The sequence below is a fragment of the Oncorhynchus keta genome, chromosome 32 (assembly GCF_023373465.1).
Source record: "Oncorhynchus keta strain PuntledgeMale-10-30-2019 chromosome 32, Oket_V2, whole genome shotgun sequence".
Lineage (NCBI taxonomy): Eukaryota > Metazoa > Chordata > Actinopteri > Salmoniformes > Salmonidae > Oncorhynchus > Oncorhynchus keta.
In genome coordinates this window covers 29,398,320-29,416,015 of record NC_068452.1, presented here as the reverse complement: position 1 = coordinate 29,416,015, position 17,696 = coordinate 29,398,320, and the positions used below count along the sequence as shown (strand labels likewise).

The following is a 17,696-nucleotide window of genomic DNA, read 5'->3' as shown; positions in this document are numbered from 1 at the left end:
TTCTCCACTCATTACCTGTATTAACTGCACCTGTTTGAACTCGTTACCTGTATAAAAGACACCTGTCCACAGCGGCGTAGTGTGATTTAACAAAAGCGCATTCGCGATAAAAACACAATCGTTGCACGAATGTGCCTAACCATAAACTAATTCCTTTCCTCAAATCAATACAAAAAAACCTGCATATTTAGTTAAAAGAAATTAACTTGGGAAATTGTGTCACTTCTCTTGTGTTCATTGAACGCAGTGTCAGGTTATATGCAACAGTTTGGGCAGCCTGGCTCGTTGCAAACTAATTTGCCAGAATTGTACATAATTATGACATAACATTGAAGGTTGTGCAATGTAACAGCAATATTTAGACTTATGGATGCCACCTGTTAGATAAAACATGGAACGGTTCCGTATTTCACTTAAAGAATAAACGTTTTGTTTTCGAAATTATAGTTTCTGGATTTGACCATTTTAATGACCAAAGGCTCGTATTTCTGTGTTTATTATATTATAATTAAGTCTATGATTTGATATTTGATAGAGCAGTCTGACTGAGCGGTGGTAGGCAGTAGCAGGCTTGTAAGCATTCATTCAAACTTTACTGCGTTTGCCAGCAGCTGTTAGCAATGCTTGATTCACAGCGCTGTTTATGACATCAAGCCTATCAACTGCTGAGATTAGGCTGGCAATACTAAAGTGCATCCAATAGTCAAAGGTATATGAAATACAAATGGTATAGAGAGAAATAGTCAACACATCAAAATTCCTATAATAACTACAACCTAAAACTTCTTAACTGGGAATATTGAAGAACTGGGAATATTGAACCACCAGCTTTCATATGTTCTGAGCAAGGAACTTAAAACTTCTTAGGGCTAGGCGTCCCGTCAGCGGGACACCTGTCGAAAACTTCCGGAGAAATTGGAGGGTGCGCAATTCAAGTAAATAATCATACAAATTATGGATATTAAACATTTAGGTACATACAAGTGTCTTATATAGGTTAAACACTTAAATTATTGTTAATCTAACTGCATTGTACGATTTACAATAGGCTTTACAGCGAAAGCATGCCATGCGATTGTTTGGGCACGGCGCCCCACATCAAAATATTTTTCAACCAGCACAGGCTTCGTAAAATCACAAATAGCAATTAAATATTCATTTACTTTTGAAAATCTTCCTCTGATTTGCAATCCCAAGGGTCCCAACTACAACATGCATGGTCATTTTGTTAGATAAGATCCTCCTTCATATCCCGTAAAGTCTGTTTAGTTGGCACCACCGATTTGAGTAATCCACTCGCTCAACATGCAGAGAAAGAAATCCAAAAAGCTACCGCTAAACTTTGTTAAAACAAGTCAAAATCCTCAGGTACCCTAAGAACTCCCTGTACCAAAACTAAAAAGTTGTCCTCGTTTGGGAAGAAACAAGCCTGAAACCTTGAACAAAGACTGTTGACATCTAGTGGAAGCCATAGGAATTGCAATCTGGGAGCTGGAATTGCATAGGAACCATAGCTTTCCATTGAAAGAGCATGGGCTCTCCAACAAATAAAATTCCGGTTGATTTTTCTTTGGATTTTCTCCTACCATATTAATTGTGTTATAGTCTCATACATTATTTTAACATTTCTACAAACTTCAAAGTGTTTTTCTATCCAATGGTACTAATTATATGCATATCCTGGCTTCTGGGCCTGAGTAACAGGCAGTTTACTTTGGGCACGTCAGTCAGACAGGAAGTGGAGAAAAATAGACCTGTTAGACCTTTTTTACATGGCACATTTTGCACTTTTACTTTCTTCTCCAACACTGTGTTTTTGCATTATTTAAACTGATTGAGCATGTTTCATTAATTATTTGAGACTAAATAGATTTTTATTTATGTATTATATTGAGTTAAAATAAAAGTGTTCATTGTTCATTCAGTAGTGTTGTAATTGTCATTATTACCTCTTCAAGGAATACCTAGGATAGGGTAAGTAATCCGTCTCACCCCCCCTAAAAAGATTTAGATGCACTATTGTAAAGTGGCTGTTCCACTGGATGTCATAAGGTGTATGCACCAATTTGTAAGTCGCTCTGGATAAGAGCGTCTGCTAAATGACTTAAATGTAAATGTAATTACAAATATATATATATCGATTATTTGAGGACCAAAAAAAGCTGGTTTCAGCCTCAAATAATAGGTATCGGTGTTGAAAAATCATAATCATAACCTCTAATTTAAATCACTTTCTTTCATTGATCCCTAATATTCTGAACCCTTCTCTCCACATATTTTGGTGAGTCTGTAGAGAAAACTCAAATTAAAAGGTACACCCAATTTAAAGGGATGGCTTTAGATAAATGTACTGAAAACCCTATTGAATGAATACTCCACAAGGAATTCTGTAAGCCACGCCTGTAAAGCCTATTACACACCTGCATAAGGTAAGTCTGAATACCAACTACTGAGAAGTGAGTAGGAAAGGTGTGTGTAGGAAAGGCATACATTTCCCTAAGAGCACAGCTCACATGGCAAGAGAACTATTTGGAATGTGCTCTCTCAATATCAACAATTTTACATACAATTTCTTTCTCCACAATAGATCAACTTTTGTTAATCAGTTGTTCTCTACACCTTGGTTTTGTAAGTTAAGCTGGTATGATGTGATATGGAAAAGAGCAGAACCTGAGGCAGTTTAAAGTCCAAGTTAGACAGATACAATGACACATGCAATTGAATATCTCTTGGTGTGTATTATGATATAATAAAGAGAGTAGTAGTGAGAAAAGCTGTTTAATTTGCAATTTAATTTGCAATTCAAATCAATTCCAGTATGGTAGTAAGCAGATATTAGAGGCAGATACAATATATATGTTAAGTCCACTTGTGCTTTATCCTGACGTTGCTCTCTAATCAGAAGCATACATTATCTGATTTGATCATCTGGAGCCTTCATTTACATAATTACAAATCAGGTATAAAATGTAGACTTTTACAAAAGTTGCATATAAAATATACTCAACCAATGCCTTCCCAAGGAAAGCATCCTTTATTTAGGGTCACTTCCAAAACAAGTGCTCATTTTGGTAAACGAAGTTAAATAAGGTTGCAGAAACCAAATTGATGAGAACAAGCGAATAAAAAATAAAGTCATAACATTTGAGCTAGTGTCATCAGCCTATGTTGATGGTGTAGTGTCATCAGCCTATGTTGATGGTGTAGTGTCATCAGACAATGTTGATGGTGTAGTGTCATCAGATAATGTTGATGGTGAAGTGTCATCAGACAATGTTGATGGTGTAGTGTCATCAGACAATGTTGATGGTGTAGTGTCATCAGACAATGTTGATGGTGTAGTGTCATCAGACAATGTTGATGGTGTAGTGTCATCAGACAATGTTGATGGTGTAGTGTCATCAGACAATGTTGATGGTGAAGTGTCATCAGACAATGTTGATGGTGTAGTGTCATCAGACAATGTTGATGGTGTAGTGTCATCAGCCTATGTTGATGGTGTAGTGTCATCAGACAATGTTGATGGTGTAGTGTCATCAGCCTATGTTGATGGTGTAGTGTCATCAGACAATGTTGATGGTGTAGTGTCATCAGCCTATGTTGATGGTGTAGTGTCATCAGACAATGTTGATGGTGTAGTGTCATCAGCCTATGTTGATGGTGTAGTGTCATCAGACAATGTTGATGGTGTAGTGTCATCAGACAATGTTGATGGTGTAGTGTCATCAGACAATGTTGATGGTGTAGTGTCATCAGACAATGTTGATGGTGTAGTGTCATCAGACAATGTTGATGGTGTAGTGTCATCAGACAATGTTGATGGTGTAGTGTCATCAGCCTATGTTGATGGTGTAGTGTCATCAGACAATGTTGATGGTGTAGTGTCATCAGACAATGTTGATGGTGTAGTGTCATCAGACAATGTTGATGGTGTAGTGTCATCAGCCTATGTTGATGGTGTAGTGTCATCAGACAATGTTGATGGTGTAGTGTCATCAGACAATGTTGATGGTGTAGTGTCATCAGACAATGTTGATGGTGTAGTGTCATCAGACAATGTTGATGGTGTAGTGTCATCAGCCTATGTTGATGGTGTAGTGTCATCAGACAATGTTGATGGTGTAGTGTCATCAGACAATGTTGATGGTGAAGTGTCATCAGACAATGTTGATGGTGTAGTGTCATCAGACAATGTTGATGGTGTAGTATCATCAGACAATGTTGATGGTGTAGTGTCATCAGACAATGTTGATGGTGTAGTGTCTTCAGACAATGTTGATGGTGTAGTGTCATCAGACAATGTTGATGGTGTAGTGTCATCAGACAATGTTGATGGTGTAGTGTCATCAACCAATTTGTCAAGATGGTTGATGGTGTAGTGTCATCAACCAATTTGTCATGATGGTTGATGGTGTCGTGTCATCAACCAATTTGTCATGATGGTTGATGGTGTAGTGTCATCAACAATTTTACATACAATTTGTCATGATGGTTGATGGTGTCGTCATCAACCAATTTGTCATCAACCAATTTGTCATGATGGTTGACAGTGTAGTGTCATCAACCAATTTGTCATGATGTGTCATCAACCAATTTGTCATGATGGTTGACGGTGTAGTGTCATCAACCAATTTGTCATGATGGTTGACGGTGTAGTGTCATCAACCAATTTGTCATGATGTGTCATCAACCAATTTGTCATGATGGTTGACGGTGTAGTGTCTTCAACCAATTTGTCATGATGGTTGACGGTGTATTGTCATCAACCAATTTGTCATGATGGTTGATGGTGTCGTGTCATCAACCAATTTGTCATGATGGTTGATGGTGTAGTGTCATCAACAATTTTACATACAATTTGTCATGATGGTTGATGGTGTCGTCATCAACCAATTTGTCATCAACCAATTTGTCATGATGGTTGACGGTGTAGTGTCATCAACCAATTTGTCATGATGTGTCATCAACCAATTTGTCATGATGGTTGACGGTGTAGTGTCATCAACCAATTTGTCATGATGTGTCATCAACCAATTTGTCATGATGGTTGACGGTGTAGTGTCATCAACCAATTTGTCATGATGGTTGACGGTGTAGTGTCATCAACCAATTTGTCATGATGTGTCATCAACCAATTTGTCATGATGGTTGACGGTGTAGTGTCATCAACCAATTTGTCATGATGGTTGACGGTGTAGTGTCATCAACCAATTTGTCATGATGTGTCATCAACCAATTTGTCATGATGGTTGACGGTGTAGTGTCATCAACCAATTTGTCATGATGGTTGACGGTGTAATGTCATCAACCAATTTGTCATGATGGTTGATGGTGTAATGTCATCAACCAATTTGTCATGATGGTTGATGGTGTAGTGTCATCAACCAATTTGTCATATTGGTTGATGGTGTAGTGTCATCAACCAATTAGTCATGATGGTTGATGGTGTAGTGTCATCAACCAATTAGTCATGATGGTTGATGGTGTAGTGTCATCAACCAATTAGTCATGATGGTTGATGGTTTAGTGTCATCAACCAATTAGTCATGATGGTTGATGGTGTACTGTCATCAACCAATTTGTCATGATGGTTGATGGTGTCGTGTCATCAACCAATTTGTCATGATGGTTGATGGTGTCGTGTCATCAACCAATTTGTCAAGATGGTTGATGGTGTAGTGTCATCAACCAATTTGTCATGATGGTTGATGGTGTAATGTCAACAACCAATTAGTCATGATGGTTGATGGTGTCGTGTCATCAACCAATTTGTCAAGATGGTTGATGGTGTCGTGTCATCAACCAATTTGTCAAGATGGTTGATGGTGTAGTGTCATCAACCAATTTGTCATGATGGTTGATGGTGTCGTGTCATCAACCAATTTGTCATGATGGTTGATGGTGTCGTGTCATCAACCAATTTGTCATGATGGTTGATGGTGTAGTGTCATCAACCAATTTGTCAAGATGGTTGATGGTGTCGTGTCATCAACCAATTTGTCATGATGGTTGATGGTGTAGTGTCATCAACCAATTTGTCAAGATGGTTGATGGTGTCGTGTCATCAACCAATTTGTCATGATGGTTGATGGTGTCGTGTCATCAACCAATTTGTCATGATGGTTGATGGTGTAGTGTCATCAACCAATTTGTCATGATGGTTGATGGTGTAGTGTCATCAACCAATTAGTCATGATGGTTGATGGTGTAGTGTCATCAACCAATTAGTCATGATGGTTGATGGTGTAGTGTCATCAACCAATTAGTCATGATGGTTGATGGTGTAGTGTCATCAACCAATTAGTCATGATGGTTGATGGTGTAGTGTCATCAACCGATTTGTCATGATGGTTGATGGTGTAGTGTCATCAACCAATTTGTCAAGATGGTTGATGGTGTCGTGTCATCAACCAATTTGTCATGATGGTTGATGGTGTAGTGTCATCAACCAATTTGTCATGATGGTTGATGGTGTAGTGTCATCAACCAATGTGTCATGATGGTTGATGGTGTAGTGTCATCAACCAATTTGTCAAGATGGTTGATGGTGTCGTGTCATCAACCAATTTGTCATGATGGTTGATGGTGTAGTGTCATCAACCAATTTGTCATGATGGTTGATGGTTTAGTGTCATCAACCAATTAGTCATGATGGTTGATGGTGTAGTGTCATCAACCAATTTGTCATGATGGTTGATGGTGTAGTGTCATCAACCAATTTGTCATGATGGTTGATGGTTTAGTGTCATCAACCAATTAGTCATGATGGTTGATGGTGTAGTGTCATCAACCAATTTGTCATGATGGTTGATGGTTTAGTGTCATCAACCAATTAGTCATGATGGTTGATGGTGTACTGTCATCAACCAATTTGTCATGATGGTTGATGGTGTACTGTCAACAACCAATTAGTCATGATGGTTGATGGTGTCGTGTCATCAACCAATTTGTCAAGATGGTTGATGGTGTCGTGTCATCAACCAATTTGTCAAGATGGTTGATGGTGTCGTGTCATCAACCAATTTGTCATGATGGTTGATGGTGTAGTGTCATCAACCAATTTGTCATGATGGTTGATGGTGTAGTGTCATCAACCAATTTGTCATGATGGTTGATGGTGTAGTGTCATCAACCAATTTGTCATGATGGTTGATGGTGTAGTGTCATCAACCAATTTGTCATGATGGTTGATGGTGTCGTGTCATCAACCAATTTGTCATGATGGTTGATGGTGTCGTGTCATCAACCAATTTGTCATGATGGTTGATGGTGTAGTGTCATCAACCAATTTGTCATGATGGTTGATGGTGTACTGTCATCAACCAATTTGTCATGATGGTTGATGGTGTAGTGTCATCAACCAATTTGTCATGATGGTTGATGGTGTAGTGTCATCAACCAATTTGTCATGATGGTTGATGGTGTCGTGTCATCAACCAATTTGTCATGATGGTTGATGGTGTCGTGTCATCAACCAATTTGTCATGATGGTTGATGGTGTCGTGTCATCAACCAATTTGTCATGATGGTTGATGGTGTAGTGTCATCAACCAATTTGTCATGATGGTTGATGGTGTAGTGTCATCAACCAATTTGTCATGATGGTTGATGGTGTCGTGTCATCAACCAATTTGTCAAGATGATTGATGGTGTAGTGGCATCAACCAATTTGTCATGATGGTTGATGGTGTCGTGTCATCAACAAATTTGTCATGATGTGTCATCAACCAATTTGTCATGATGGTTGACGGTGTCGTGTCATCAACCAATTTGTCATGATGGTTGATGGTGTCGTGTCATCAACCAATATGTCATGATGGTTGATGGTGTCGTCATCAACCAATTTGTCATGATGGTTGACGGTGTAGTGTCATCAACCAATTAGTCATGATGGTTGATGGTGTAGTGTCATCAACCAATTTGTCACGATGGTTGATGGTGTAATGTCATCAACCAATTTGTCATGATGGTTGATGGTGTAGTGTCATCAACCAATTTGTCATGATGGATGATGGTGTCGTGTCATCAACCAATTTGTCACGATGGTTGATGGTGTCGTGTCATCAACCAATTTGTCAAGATGGTTGATGGTGTCGTGTCATCAACCAATTTGTCACAATGGTTGATGGTGTCGTGTCATCAACCAATTTGTCACGATGGTTGATGGTGTCGTGTCATCAACCAATTTGTCACGATGGTTGATGGTGTCGTGTCATCAACCAATTTGTCACGATGGTTGATGGTGTCGTGTCATCAACCAATTTGTCAAGATGGTTGATGGTGTCGTGTCATCAACCAATATGTCACGATGGTTGATGGTGTCGTGTCATCAACCAATTTGTCATGATGGTTGATGGTGTAGTGTCATCAACCAATTTGTCACGATGGTTGATGGTGTAATGTCATCAACCAATTTGTCATGATGGTTGATGGTGTAGTGTCATCAACCAATTTGTCATGATGGATGATGGTGTCGTGTCATCAACCAATTTGTCACGATGGTTGATGGTGTCGTGCCATCAACCAATTTGTCAAGATGGTTGATGGTGTCGTGTCATCAACCAATTTGTCACGATGGTTGATGGTGTCGTGTCATCAACCAATTTGTCACGATGGTTGATGGTGTCGTGTCATCAACCAATTTGTCACGATGGTTGATGGTGTCGTGTCATCAACCAATTTGTCACGATGGTTGATGGTGTCGTGTCATCAACCAATTTGTCACGATGGTTGATGGTGTAGTGTCATCAACCAATTTGTCATGATGGATGATGGTGTCGTGTCATCAACCAATTTGTCACGATGGTTGATGGTGTCGTGTCATCAACCAATTTGTCAAGATGGTTGATGGTGTAGTGTCATCAACCAATTTGTCAAGATGGTTGATGGTGTCGTGTCATCAACCAATTTGTCATGATGGTTGATGGTGTAATGTCATCAACCAATTTGTCATGATGGTTGATGGTGTCGTGTCATCAACCAATTTGTCATGATGGTTGATGGTGTCGTGTCATCAACCAATTTGTCATGATGGTTGATGGTGTAGTGTCATCAACCAATTTGTCAAGATGGTTGATGGTGTCGTGTCATCAACCAATTTGTCATGATGGTTGATGGTGTAATGTCATCAACCAATTTGTCATGATGGTTGATGGTGTCGTGTCATCAACCAATTTGTCATGATGGTTGATGGTGTCGTGTCATCAACCAATTTGTCATGATGGTTGATGGTGTCGTGTCATCAACCAATTAGTCATGATGGTTGATGGTGTCGTGTCATCAACCAATTTGTCATGATGGTTGATGGTGTCGTGTCATCAACCAATTTGTCATGATGGTTGATGGTGTAGTGTCATCAACCAATTTGTCATGATGGTTGATGGTGTAATGTCATCAACCAATTTGTCAAGATGGTTGATGGTGTAGTGTCATCAACCAATTTGTCAAGATGGTTGATGGTGTCGTGTCATCAACCAATTTGTCATGATGGTTGATGGTGTACTGTCATCAACCAATTTGTCAAGATGGTTGATGGTGTAGTGTCATCAACCAATTAGTCATGATGGTTGATGGTGTAGTGTCATCAACCAATTAGTCATGATGGTTGATGGTGTAGTGTCATCAACCAATTTGTCATGATGGTTGATGGTGTAGTGTCATCAACCAATTAGTCTTGATGGTGTAGTGTCATCAACCAATTTGTCATGATGGTTGATGGTGTAGTGTCATCAACCAATTAGTCATGATGGTTGATGGTGTAGTGTCATCAACCAATTAGTCATGATGGTTGATGGTGTCGTGTCATCAACCAATTTGTCATGATGGTTGATGGTGTCGTGTCATCAACCAATTTGTCATGATGGTTGATGGTGTCGTGTCATCAACCAATTTGTCATGATGGTTGATGGTGTCGTGTCATCAACCAATTAGTCATGATGGTTGATGGTGTCGTGTCATCAACCAATTTGTCATGATGGTTGATGGTGTAGTGTCATCAATCAATTTGTCATGATGGTTGATGGTGTCGTGTCATCAACCAATTTGTCATGATGGTTGATGGTGTAGTGTCATCAACCAATTTGTCATGATGGTTGATGGTGTCGTGTCATCAACCAATTTGTCATGATGGTTGATGGTGTAGTGTCATCAACCAATTTGTCATGATGGTTGATGGTGTAATGTCATCAACCAATTTGTCATGATGGTTGATGGTGTCGTGTCATCAACCAATTTGTCATGATGGTTGATGGTGTCGTGTCATCAACCAATTTGTCATGATGGTTGATGGTGTTGTGTCATCAACCAATTTGTCATGATGGTTGATGGTGTCGTGTCATCAACCAATTTGTCATGATGGTTGATGGTGTCGTGTCATCAACCAATTTGTCATGATGGTTGATGGTGTAGTGTCATCAACCAATTTGTCATGATGGTTGATGGTGTCGTGTCATCAACCAATTAGTCATGATGGTTGATGGTGTGGTGTCATCAACCAATTTGTCATGATGGTTGATGGTGTAGTGTCATCAACCAATTTGTCAAGATGGTTGATGGTGTCGTGTCATCAACCAATTTGTCATGATGGTTGATGGTGTCGTGTCATCAACCAATTAGTCATGATGGTTGATGGTGTCGTGTCATCAACCAATTTGTCATGATGGTTGATGGTGTCGTGTCATCAACCAATTTGTCATGATGGTTGATGGTGTAGTGTCATCAACCAATTTGTCATGATGGTTGATGGTGTAATGTCATCAACCAATTTGTCAAGATGGTTGATGGTGTAGTGTCATCAACCAATTTGTCAAGATGGTTGATGGTGTCGTGTCATCAACCAATTTGTCATGATGGTTGATGGTGTACTGTCATCAACCAATTTGTCAAGATGGTTGATGGTGTAGTGTCATCAACCAATTAGTCATGATGGTTGATGGTGTAGTGTCATCAACCAATTAGTCATGATGGTTGATGGTGTAGTGTCATCAACCAATTTGTCATGATGGTTGATGGTGTAGTGTCATCAACCAATTTGTCATGATGGTTGATGGTGTAGTGTCATCAACCAATTAGTCATGATGGTTGATGGTGTAGTGTCATCAACCAATTTGTCATGATGGTTGATGGTGTAGTGTCATCAACCAATTAGTCATGATGGTTGATGGTGTAGTGTCATCAACCAATTAGTCATGATGGTTGATGGTGTCGTGTCATCAACCAATTTGTCATGATGGTTGATGGTGTCGTGTCATCAACCAATTTGTCATGATGGTTGATGGTGTCGTGTCATCAACCAATTAGTCATGATGGTTGATGGTGTCGTGTCATCAACCAATTTGTCATGATGGTTGATGGTGTAGTGTCATCAACCAATTTGTCATGATGGTTGATGGTGTCGTGTCATCAACCAATTTGTCATGATGGTTGATGGTGTAGTGTCATCAACCAATTTGTCATGATGGTTGATGGTGTCGTGTCATCAACCAATTTGTCATGATGGTTGATGGTGTAGTGTCATCAACCAATTTGTCATGATGGTTGATGGTGTAATGTCATCAACCAATTTGTCATGATGGTTGATGGTGTCGTGTCATCAACCAATTTGTCATGATGGTTGATGGTGTCGTGTCATCAACCAATTTGTCATGATGGTTGATGGTGTTGTGTCATCAACCAATTTGTCATGATGGTTGATGGTGTAGTGTCATCAACCAATTAGTCATGATGGTTGATGGTGTAATGTCATCAACCAATTAGTCATGATGGTTGATGGTGTAGTGTCATCAACCAATTTGTCATGATGGTTGATGGTGTCGTGTCATCAACCAATTTGTCATGATGGTTGATGGTGTAGTGTCATCAACCAATTTGTCATGATGGTTGATGGTGTCGTGTCATCAACCAATTAGTCATGATGGTTGATGGTGTAGTGTCATCAACCAATTTGTCATGATGGTTGATGGTGTCGTGTCATCAACCAATTAGTCATGATGGTTGATGGTGTGGTGTCATCAACCAATTTGTCATGATGGTTGATGGTGTAGTGTCATCAACCAATTTGTCAAGATGGTTGATGGTGTCGTGTCATCAACCAATTTGTCATGATGGTTGATGGTGTGGTGTCATCAACCAATTTGTCATGATGGTTGATGGTGTGGTGTCATCAACCAATTTGTCAAGATGGTTGATGGTGTCGTGTCATCAACCAATTTGTCATGATGGTTGATGGTGTGGTGTCATCAACCAATTTGTCAAGATGGTTGATGGTGTGGTGTCATCAACCAATTTGTCATGATGGTTGATGGTGTGGTGTCATCAACCAATTTGTCAAGATGGTTGATGGTGTCGTGTCATCAACCAATTTGTCATGATGGTTGATGGTGTAGTGTCATCAACCAATTTGTCATGATGGTTGATGGTGTACTGTCATCAACCAATTTGTCATGATGGTTGATGGTGTAATGTCATCAACCAATTAGTCATGATGGTTGATGGTGTGGTGTCATCAACCAATTAGTCATGATGGTTGATGGTGTAGTGTCATCAACCAATCCCCATTAGAAGAAGTTATGATGATGCATATGGGGCATCCCATATGGTCCAGTATATTGCATAGCTACTACTGTATGTCTGCTAACTCAATCATACAGTATATGTCCTACACATTAACGTTATAGTTTAGGAGAATAGTAAATTATTGTATCATTTCATTGGGTTTAAATTCGAGATAATTTCAGATGAATGAAGTCAACTCAGTTGATGGCCAGTTGATGGCCTATGCTTGTCATGGGGCGATGGGCCTAAGTAATTAAGTAACTCAGAAATCTAATAGATAAAAACATTTACTCTAATAGTGTTTTTCCCTTTACAGAAGCACTGTATGCCATTGTGTTGGTATTATCTGTATTACTACTACATATGTTCATATACAGTTGATGAAAGCTCAAACACACGTGCTCTACACCCTCCTAACATAAAACACACATCATACGTTTCCATCCATTGTTGCTGGGAAATCTGCACTGACTAGAACATACACAGAATGTGCATATATCTGAATTGGCATGTACCCTATGGCTGACAGTTAAAATGCATTACAGCACTCTATAGGAAAAGTTACTCAATTATCTTCATTTAATGTAATAGATCGTCATGTATTGTATATTGGGAATCTTAGGCAAGAGATGTTTTGGGTTGAAAATGAATGAAAATCAAGACATCCCTGCCCCTCTGCAGAGTACATCAGACAGCAGCACCTTCACAGTTGGTATCTTTAAGGGAGTTTGCCATGGCAACAGGGGAGCAGGTTTAATCCCCCCTGGTGAGTTATTGTAAAACACAGGCAGTAACTTTCTCTGGAGCTCAGCAGTGGGGAGTTACAGGGAGTGACATTAAAAGCCTTGAAATGGGCTGTCAGTCTGTCCCTGCTGCTCTATAAGGGTTGACCTGAACCACTGGTGTGAGGAGGTTCCACAACAGTTCACCATCACATAATAGCACCCATCTAAGTTCACATAAGTCAATGTACTCTTTCTGATGATTTTTTTCCATTTAGATTCAAATAGAAAGTCCAAGATACTGTCTGGTATTCTTGTATGCTCCACAATGCATCTTCAACTAGATTATCTAGACCTTTATCAGGGTCCTGATGAATGTTCTGATTGACACAAACTTTGGTTCAAGATCCATTAAATCTATTGTTGAGTATACAAGACCATCACTGTGCTGGAGTACATGGTGTGCCAACTACCCTCTTTTCAACCCAGTATTTCAATCATGTTAGGTACGAACATAAATCGGCATTTCATTCCTCTACCCTTACTTCTCCTCCAATCAAACACCGTTGTTACAGTACGGGAGTCAGTAACAGGTGTGTAACAGCCAGGTTATTACAGTACTTGTTTCTTTCAGTTGCCAGTTGCCACTGACAGAAGATGATACATGATGAATATTAGTAATAACATAAGTGTATGAGGTCCTAGCAAACAGTTTGCGGTGGAAGCACAGACAGACAATCATTTCATTGAATCCTTTCTGTGCAGGATATTCCTCCATGGCTACATCAATAGAAAATCAAGGACAGCATACAACCAAGAAAGATGCTTGACATGTTCATGGAATAAATATGATCACAATGCAGCAGGGTTACCTCTCCATTGTACTCAGTCTGCATAGATTCATTTACACACAAAGACAATACGTCAATAACATCAGTGTTAACAGAGGGTACATGATGCCCTTCAGAAACAACAGCTCTGATGGTTATACTACAGAGACCTGGTGACCGTCTGGATGTGATGTGTGTCAATCAATAGCGTGGTAGCAGTGTTCAACAAACAATCATTCTGAACTGTCACAGAGGCACTTACATTAAACAGAAGACTATGACAGACAGTTAACTGTTACGCACTGCATTACTGTTGGCAAAGCCTCCCCTAAGAACCTGTTTTATAGTAACACCGTGACTATTCCTCTGCTCTAGCAGTGGTGGCCAGACTGCTCAGCTCACCCTAACCCTGACAGTAGCATTGGCACAAACTCTAAATAAAGAGACACACACACCAGATAACTCTACTGCTGTGGCAGCAGCCAGTTAGCCTTGCGGTGCGGAGGGAGTCAGAAGCAGGACTCGGGGACGGGTCTCTGCTGCCTGCCCAGGGAGGTGGTGCTGTAGCGTGCCCGCTGCAGGGTGGCATAGCTGGGCTTGTCTGTGGCCAGGCTGCTGCGGGGGGCCGGGGGAGCTACCTGCCCGTTCTTCTGCAGAGAGGAACACCTGCGCAGGGTCAAGTCCAGTTTGGTCTGGATGTTACTGGAGCTGTGGGCACGCTTGATGTCAGCAGCAGAGCTGTGACTCCCTGCCCTCCCGTTGACAAGCTGCCCTTTGCTGTGACGGCAGTCACTTCTAGGGGCGCCGTTGGCCCTCTTTTCCTCCAGCGCTACACCGTTCAGGGTCCCATTGGAGAGGGAGAGTTTAGACAAACTACAGTTTGCCACCTTGCTGGTTCGACCGTGGCCATTGACCCGGACTTCCTCCCCCTTACTAGGTGTACTCTGAGCATCTTTCTTCAGGAAGCCTGATTTGAAAAAGGACAAGAGGCTGTCGTGGCTCCTTACCTCCTGACCCCTCATCCCCTTCCTCTCCTCAGGCTGTAGACCAGCCTGGAGTACCCCTACCCTGGAGGTCAGCCCTGCTTGGGCCTTGGGTCTCTTCAGTGTGGAGTCCCTACTTGGGGGGGCACTGTGGCTGATGTGGACCCCATCAGTAGAGCCTCTATGGGGGTGAGGGTCCAGGGTCCTGCCCTGGTCCTGCCTGAACCTCTTGGAGGACCTCCGGCCAAGTGAGCTGTCATCCCTGACTTTAGTGATAATACTGAGCCCCAGGCTGGAGCTCCTCTCTACGGCAGGCCTGCTCTGGCCCTCTGGTACTCTTGGGGAGTCGCAGGCCTCAGAGTTGGACCTGTCCATGCAGCTCAGGCTGCTCCCACTGGGGGAGCTGCCCAGGTCCCTGTGCCCGCCCTGGGGCGGGGTGGCCACTAGGGTGATGATGGGGTCCTTGGTGCACCGCGGCCTGCGCCCTGACTCCAGGTACTCCACCAGCTCCCCTCGCCTGGGGGCGGAGGGTTTGGGGCGGTCCTTGGAACCAAAGGACCAGCGCAGGGGCAACACTTTGCTCAGGGTGTCCTTAGTGGGTGACCTCATGCTCACGCTCCTGCCCTGAGTGCCTCGGACAAATAGCTTATTCTCAAACCCATCTGGACCCAGAAGAAAAACAAACACAGTTAGGATTCTTCCTCATATTCCTCCTCTTTTATAATGATTCATTGATCGACTTATCTACATAATCATCTGCTTTTTAATGATGTAATGAAATCCCTATACACAGAGATAATCCTCTTTGAGTAACAACCAGAACTTCAGACCAATCAGACACAGCGAGCCATAGTGGTTTTATTTATTTAGAGACATACTGGGGAAATGGTGTCCCAATGGGCTACTCACCTGTCTCTGTTTTAAGAGGCTCGTCCTCAAACACAGGGAGCTCTGGGGATTCAGGGGTTGGTGTGGGGCCAGGAGGGCCAGAGGTGGACCCCTCAGAGAACAGGCTGCCCCTCTTACTGTCCCGCGTCAGACGGATCAGCCAGTGGTCTGACGTGGAGGAGCTGGTGGAGCCTGTAGAAGTAGAAGTTATAGAGAGCTAAGTGCCATCTACTGGACTCTCAACACAGCTAATACATACAAACCTGTCTCTTTTTCCTAGAGGGGGACAGTAGGCGAAACATTTCGGGAAGAGTTTGCGCATATATTATAACAACATTTTGTTAGTTGTTGTTAGTTTGGTATCCGAAGTCTATGCCCCTTTGTCGGTGATTGGTCAACAGCAGGGATTCTTCAATGAACTTTTCATTGTGAAATACTGCACCAAACATCTTAGTTATATGTAAAAAATGCACGACTAAGATCAAAAACATCAAAATGAATGACAGATTTCTTGAGTTATCTTAGATTCATTCAGACTATTTTGAGGAAGTGTATACTGGCTATGGCGTCTCAAGAGGGACAAACAGTACTATTGAAGCTTTTTTCTCATTTTTCAAGCGAAAGCCTTTTAAGGGAGTACACGTTCACTTTGCCTATCCGAGTTCTGCTAAGAGCAAACCAAACCTAGTATGCAGATGCCTTCACTGTACCTCCATTCTACGATGGACAAGGTCATTACACACTGCCAATCATACTCTCTTTTGATTTCAACATTAATGCTTTAAATTTGAAAAATGTCTGGATGCTGTCAGTGTAGTGCCATTCATTATTGGGTGACGAAAGCCATCATTTCACCAATAATGGATTTCAGAAGCCTTATTTCCATTATATGGACTTACTAAAGGTCAGTATTCTTCCAGAACCAATTGGTATATATCATCTATTGAAATGACACAATAGAACTGCAGGACATATTGCAGACCGTGGCTTAATTAAAGGACTTGTCAACAAGGCTCACCTCTGAGAGAGGAGCTGGCTGACCATGGAGGGATGGTGTTGCGTCTCTGGTAGAAGAGGATGTAGGCTCCCCGTGTGCACACCTCCCCCTCTGTGACTGGCTCTGCACTGCTGTCATCATACCCATACCACTGGGCATCCAATGAGTTCCTGCAGAACGCTGCACAGAGACACAGACACCGGTACTTACATACAGACTGAAGAAACCACCACCATATCTTTATCATCATCATCATCATCAAACACATTTTTGGACTGGATCTCACTTCAAGACACCTTGCTGATTAAGACCACTTTCAATGAGATTGATATTTCATAGAACATTTACAGGATGTGAACATGACAGCCAGACAGTCCCTCCATACAAACCTGTGTAATGTCCCCCGTGCATGCCTCCGTGGTGGTTACACACGGCATAAAGGTCATATAGGAAGTCTGGAGGGGCCATGTCGGGTGGGCAGGGCTGTTTCCAGGCCGGGTGCAGGGGGCCAGGGAGCAGAGGACCGTGGGGGGGCAGCCGGGTGCTCTGACTCCTCTTCACCACATGGGGCGCCATGTCTAGGCCGTCTAGGGGGAAGCGCACCAGTGTGGCCAGCTTGTTGCGGCGCTCGCCCACCTGCCGGAAGCGCTTCAGGTGGAGGATGAGGATGTCAGGCAGCGTCCACAGGCTCATCTTCACCATGCCTTGTTGCAGCTGCTTACAG

The 17,696-nt window shown here is 41.7% G+C and overlaps 1 protein-coding gene across 1 annotated transcript in view; it reads right to left on the bottom strand.

The window, feature by feature from the left end:
- Positions 1 to 2,762: 2,762 nt before the first annotated feature.
- Positions 2,763 to 17,696, bottom strand: part of LOC118364664 (ubiquitin carboxyl-terminal hydrolase 43-like) — a 98,907-nt gene continuing 83,973 nt past the window's right edge. The window contains exons 13-16 of the mRNA XM_052490277.1: positions 17,362 to 17,689; positions 16,994 to 17,152; positions 15,997 to 16,167; positions 2,763 to 15,749 (exon numbers count right to left, since the gene is read on the bottom strand). Coding sequence (XP_052346237.1) covers positions 14,614 to 15,749; positions 15,997 to 16,167; positions 16,994 to 17,152; positions 17,362 to 17,689 — 1,794 coding nt within the window. The 3' untranslated portion in view covers positions 2,763 to 14,613. The remainder of the gene's footprint in view (positions 15,750 to 15,996; positions 16,168 to 16,993; positions 17,153 to 17,361; positions 17,690 to 17,696) is intronic.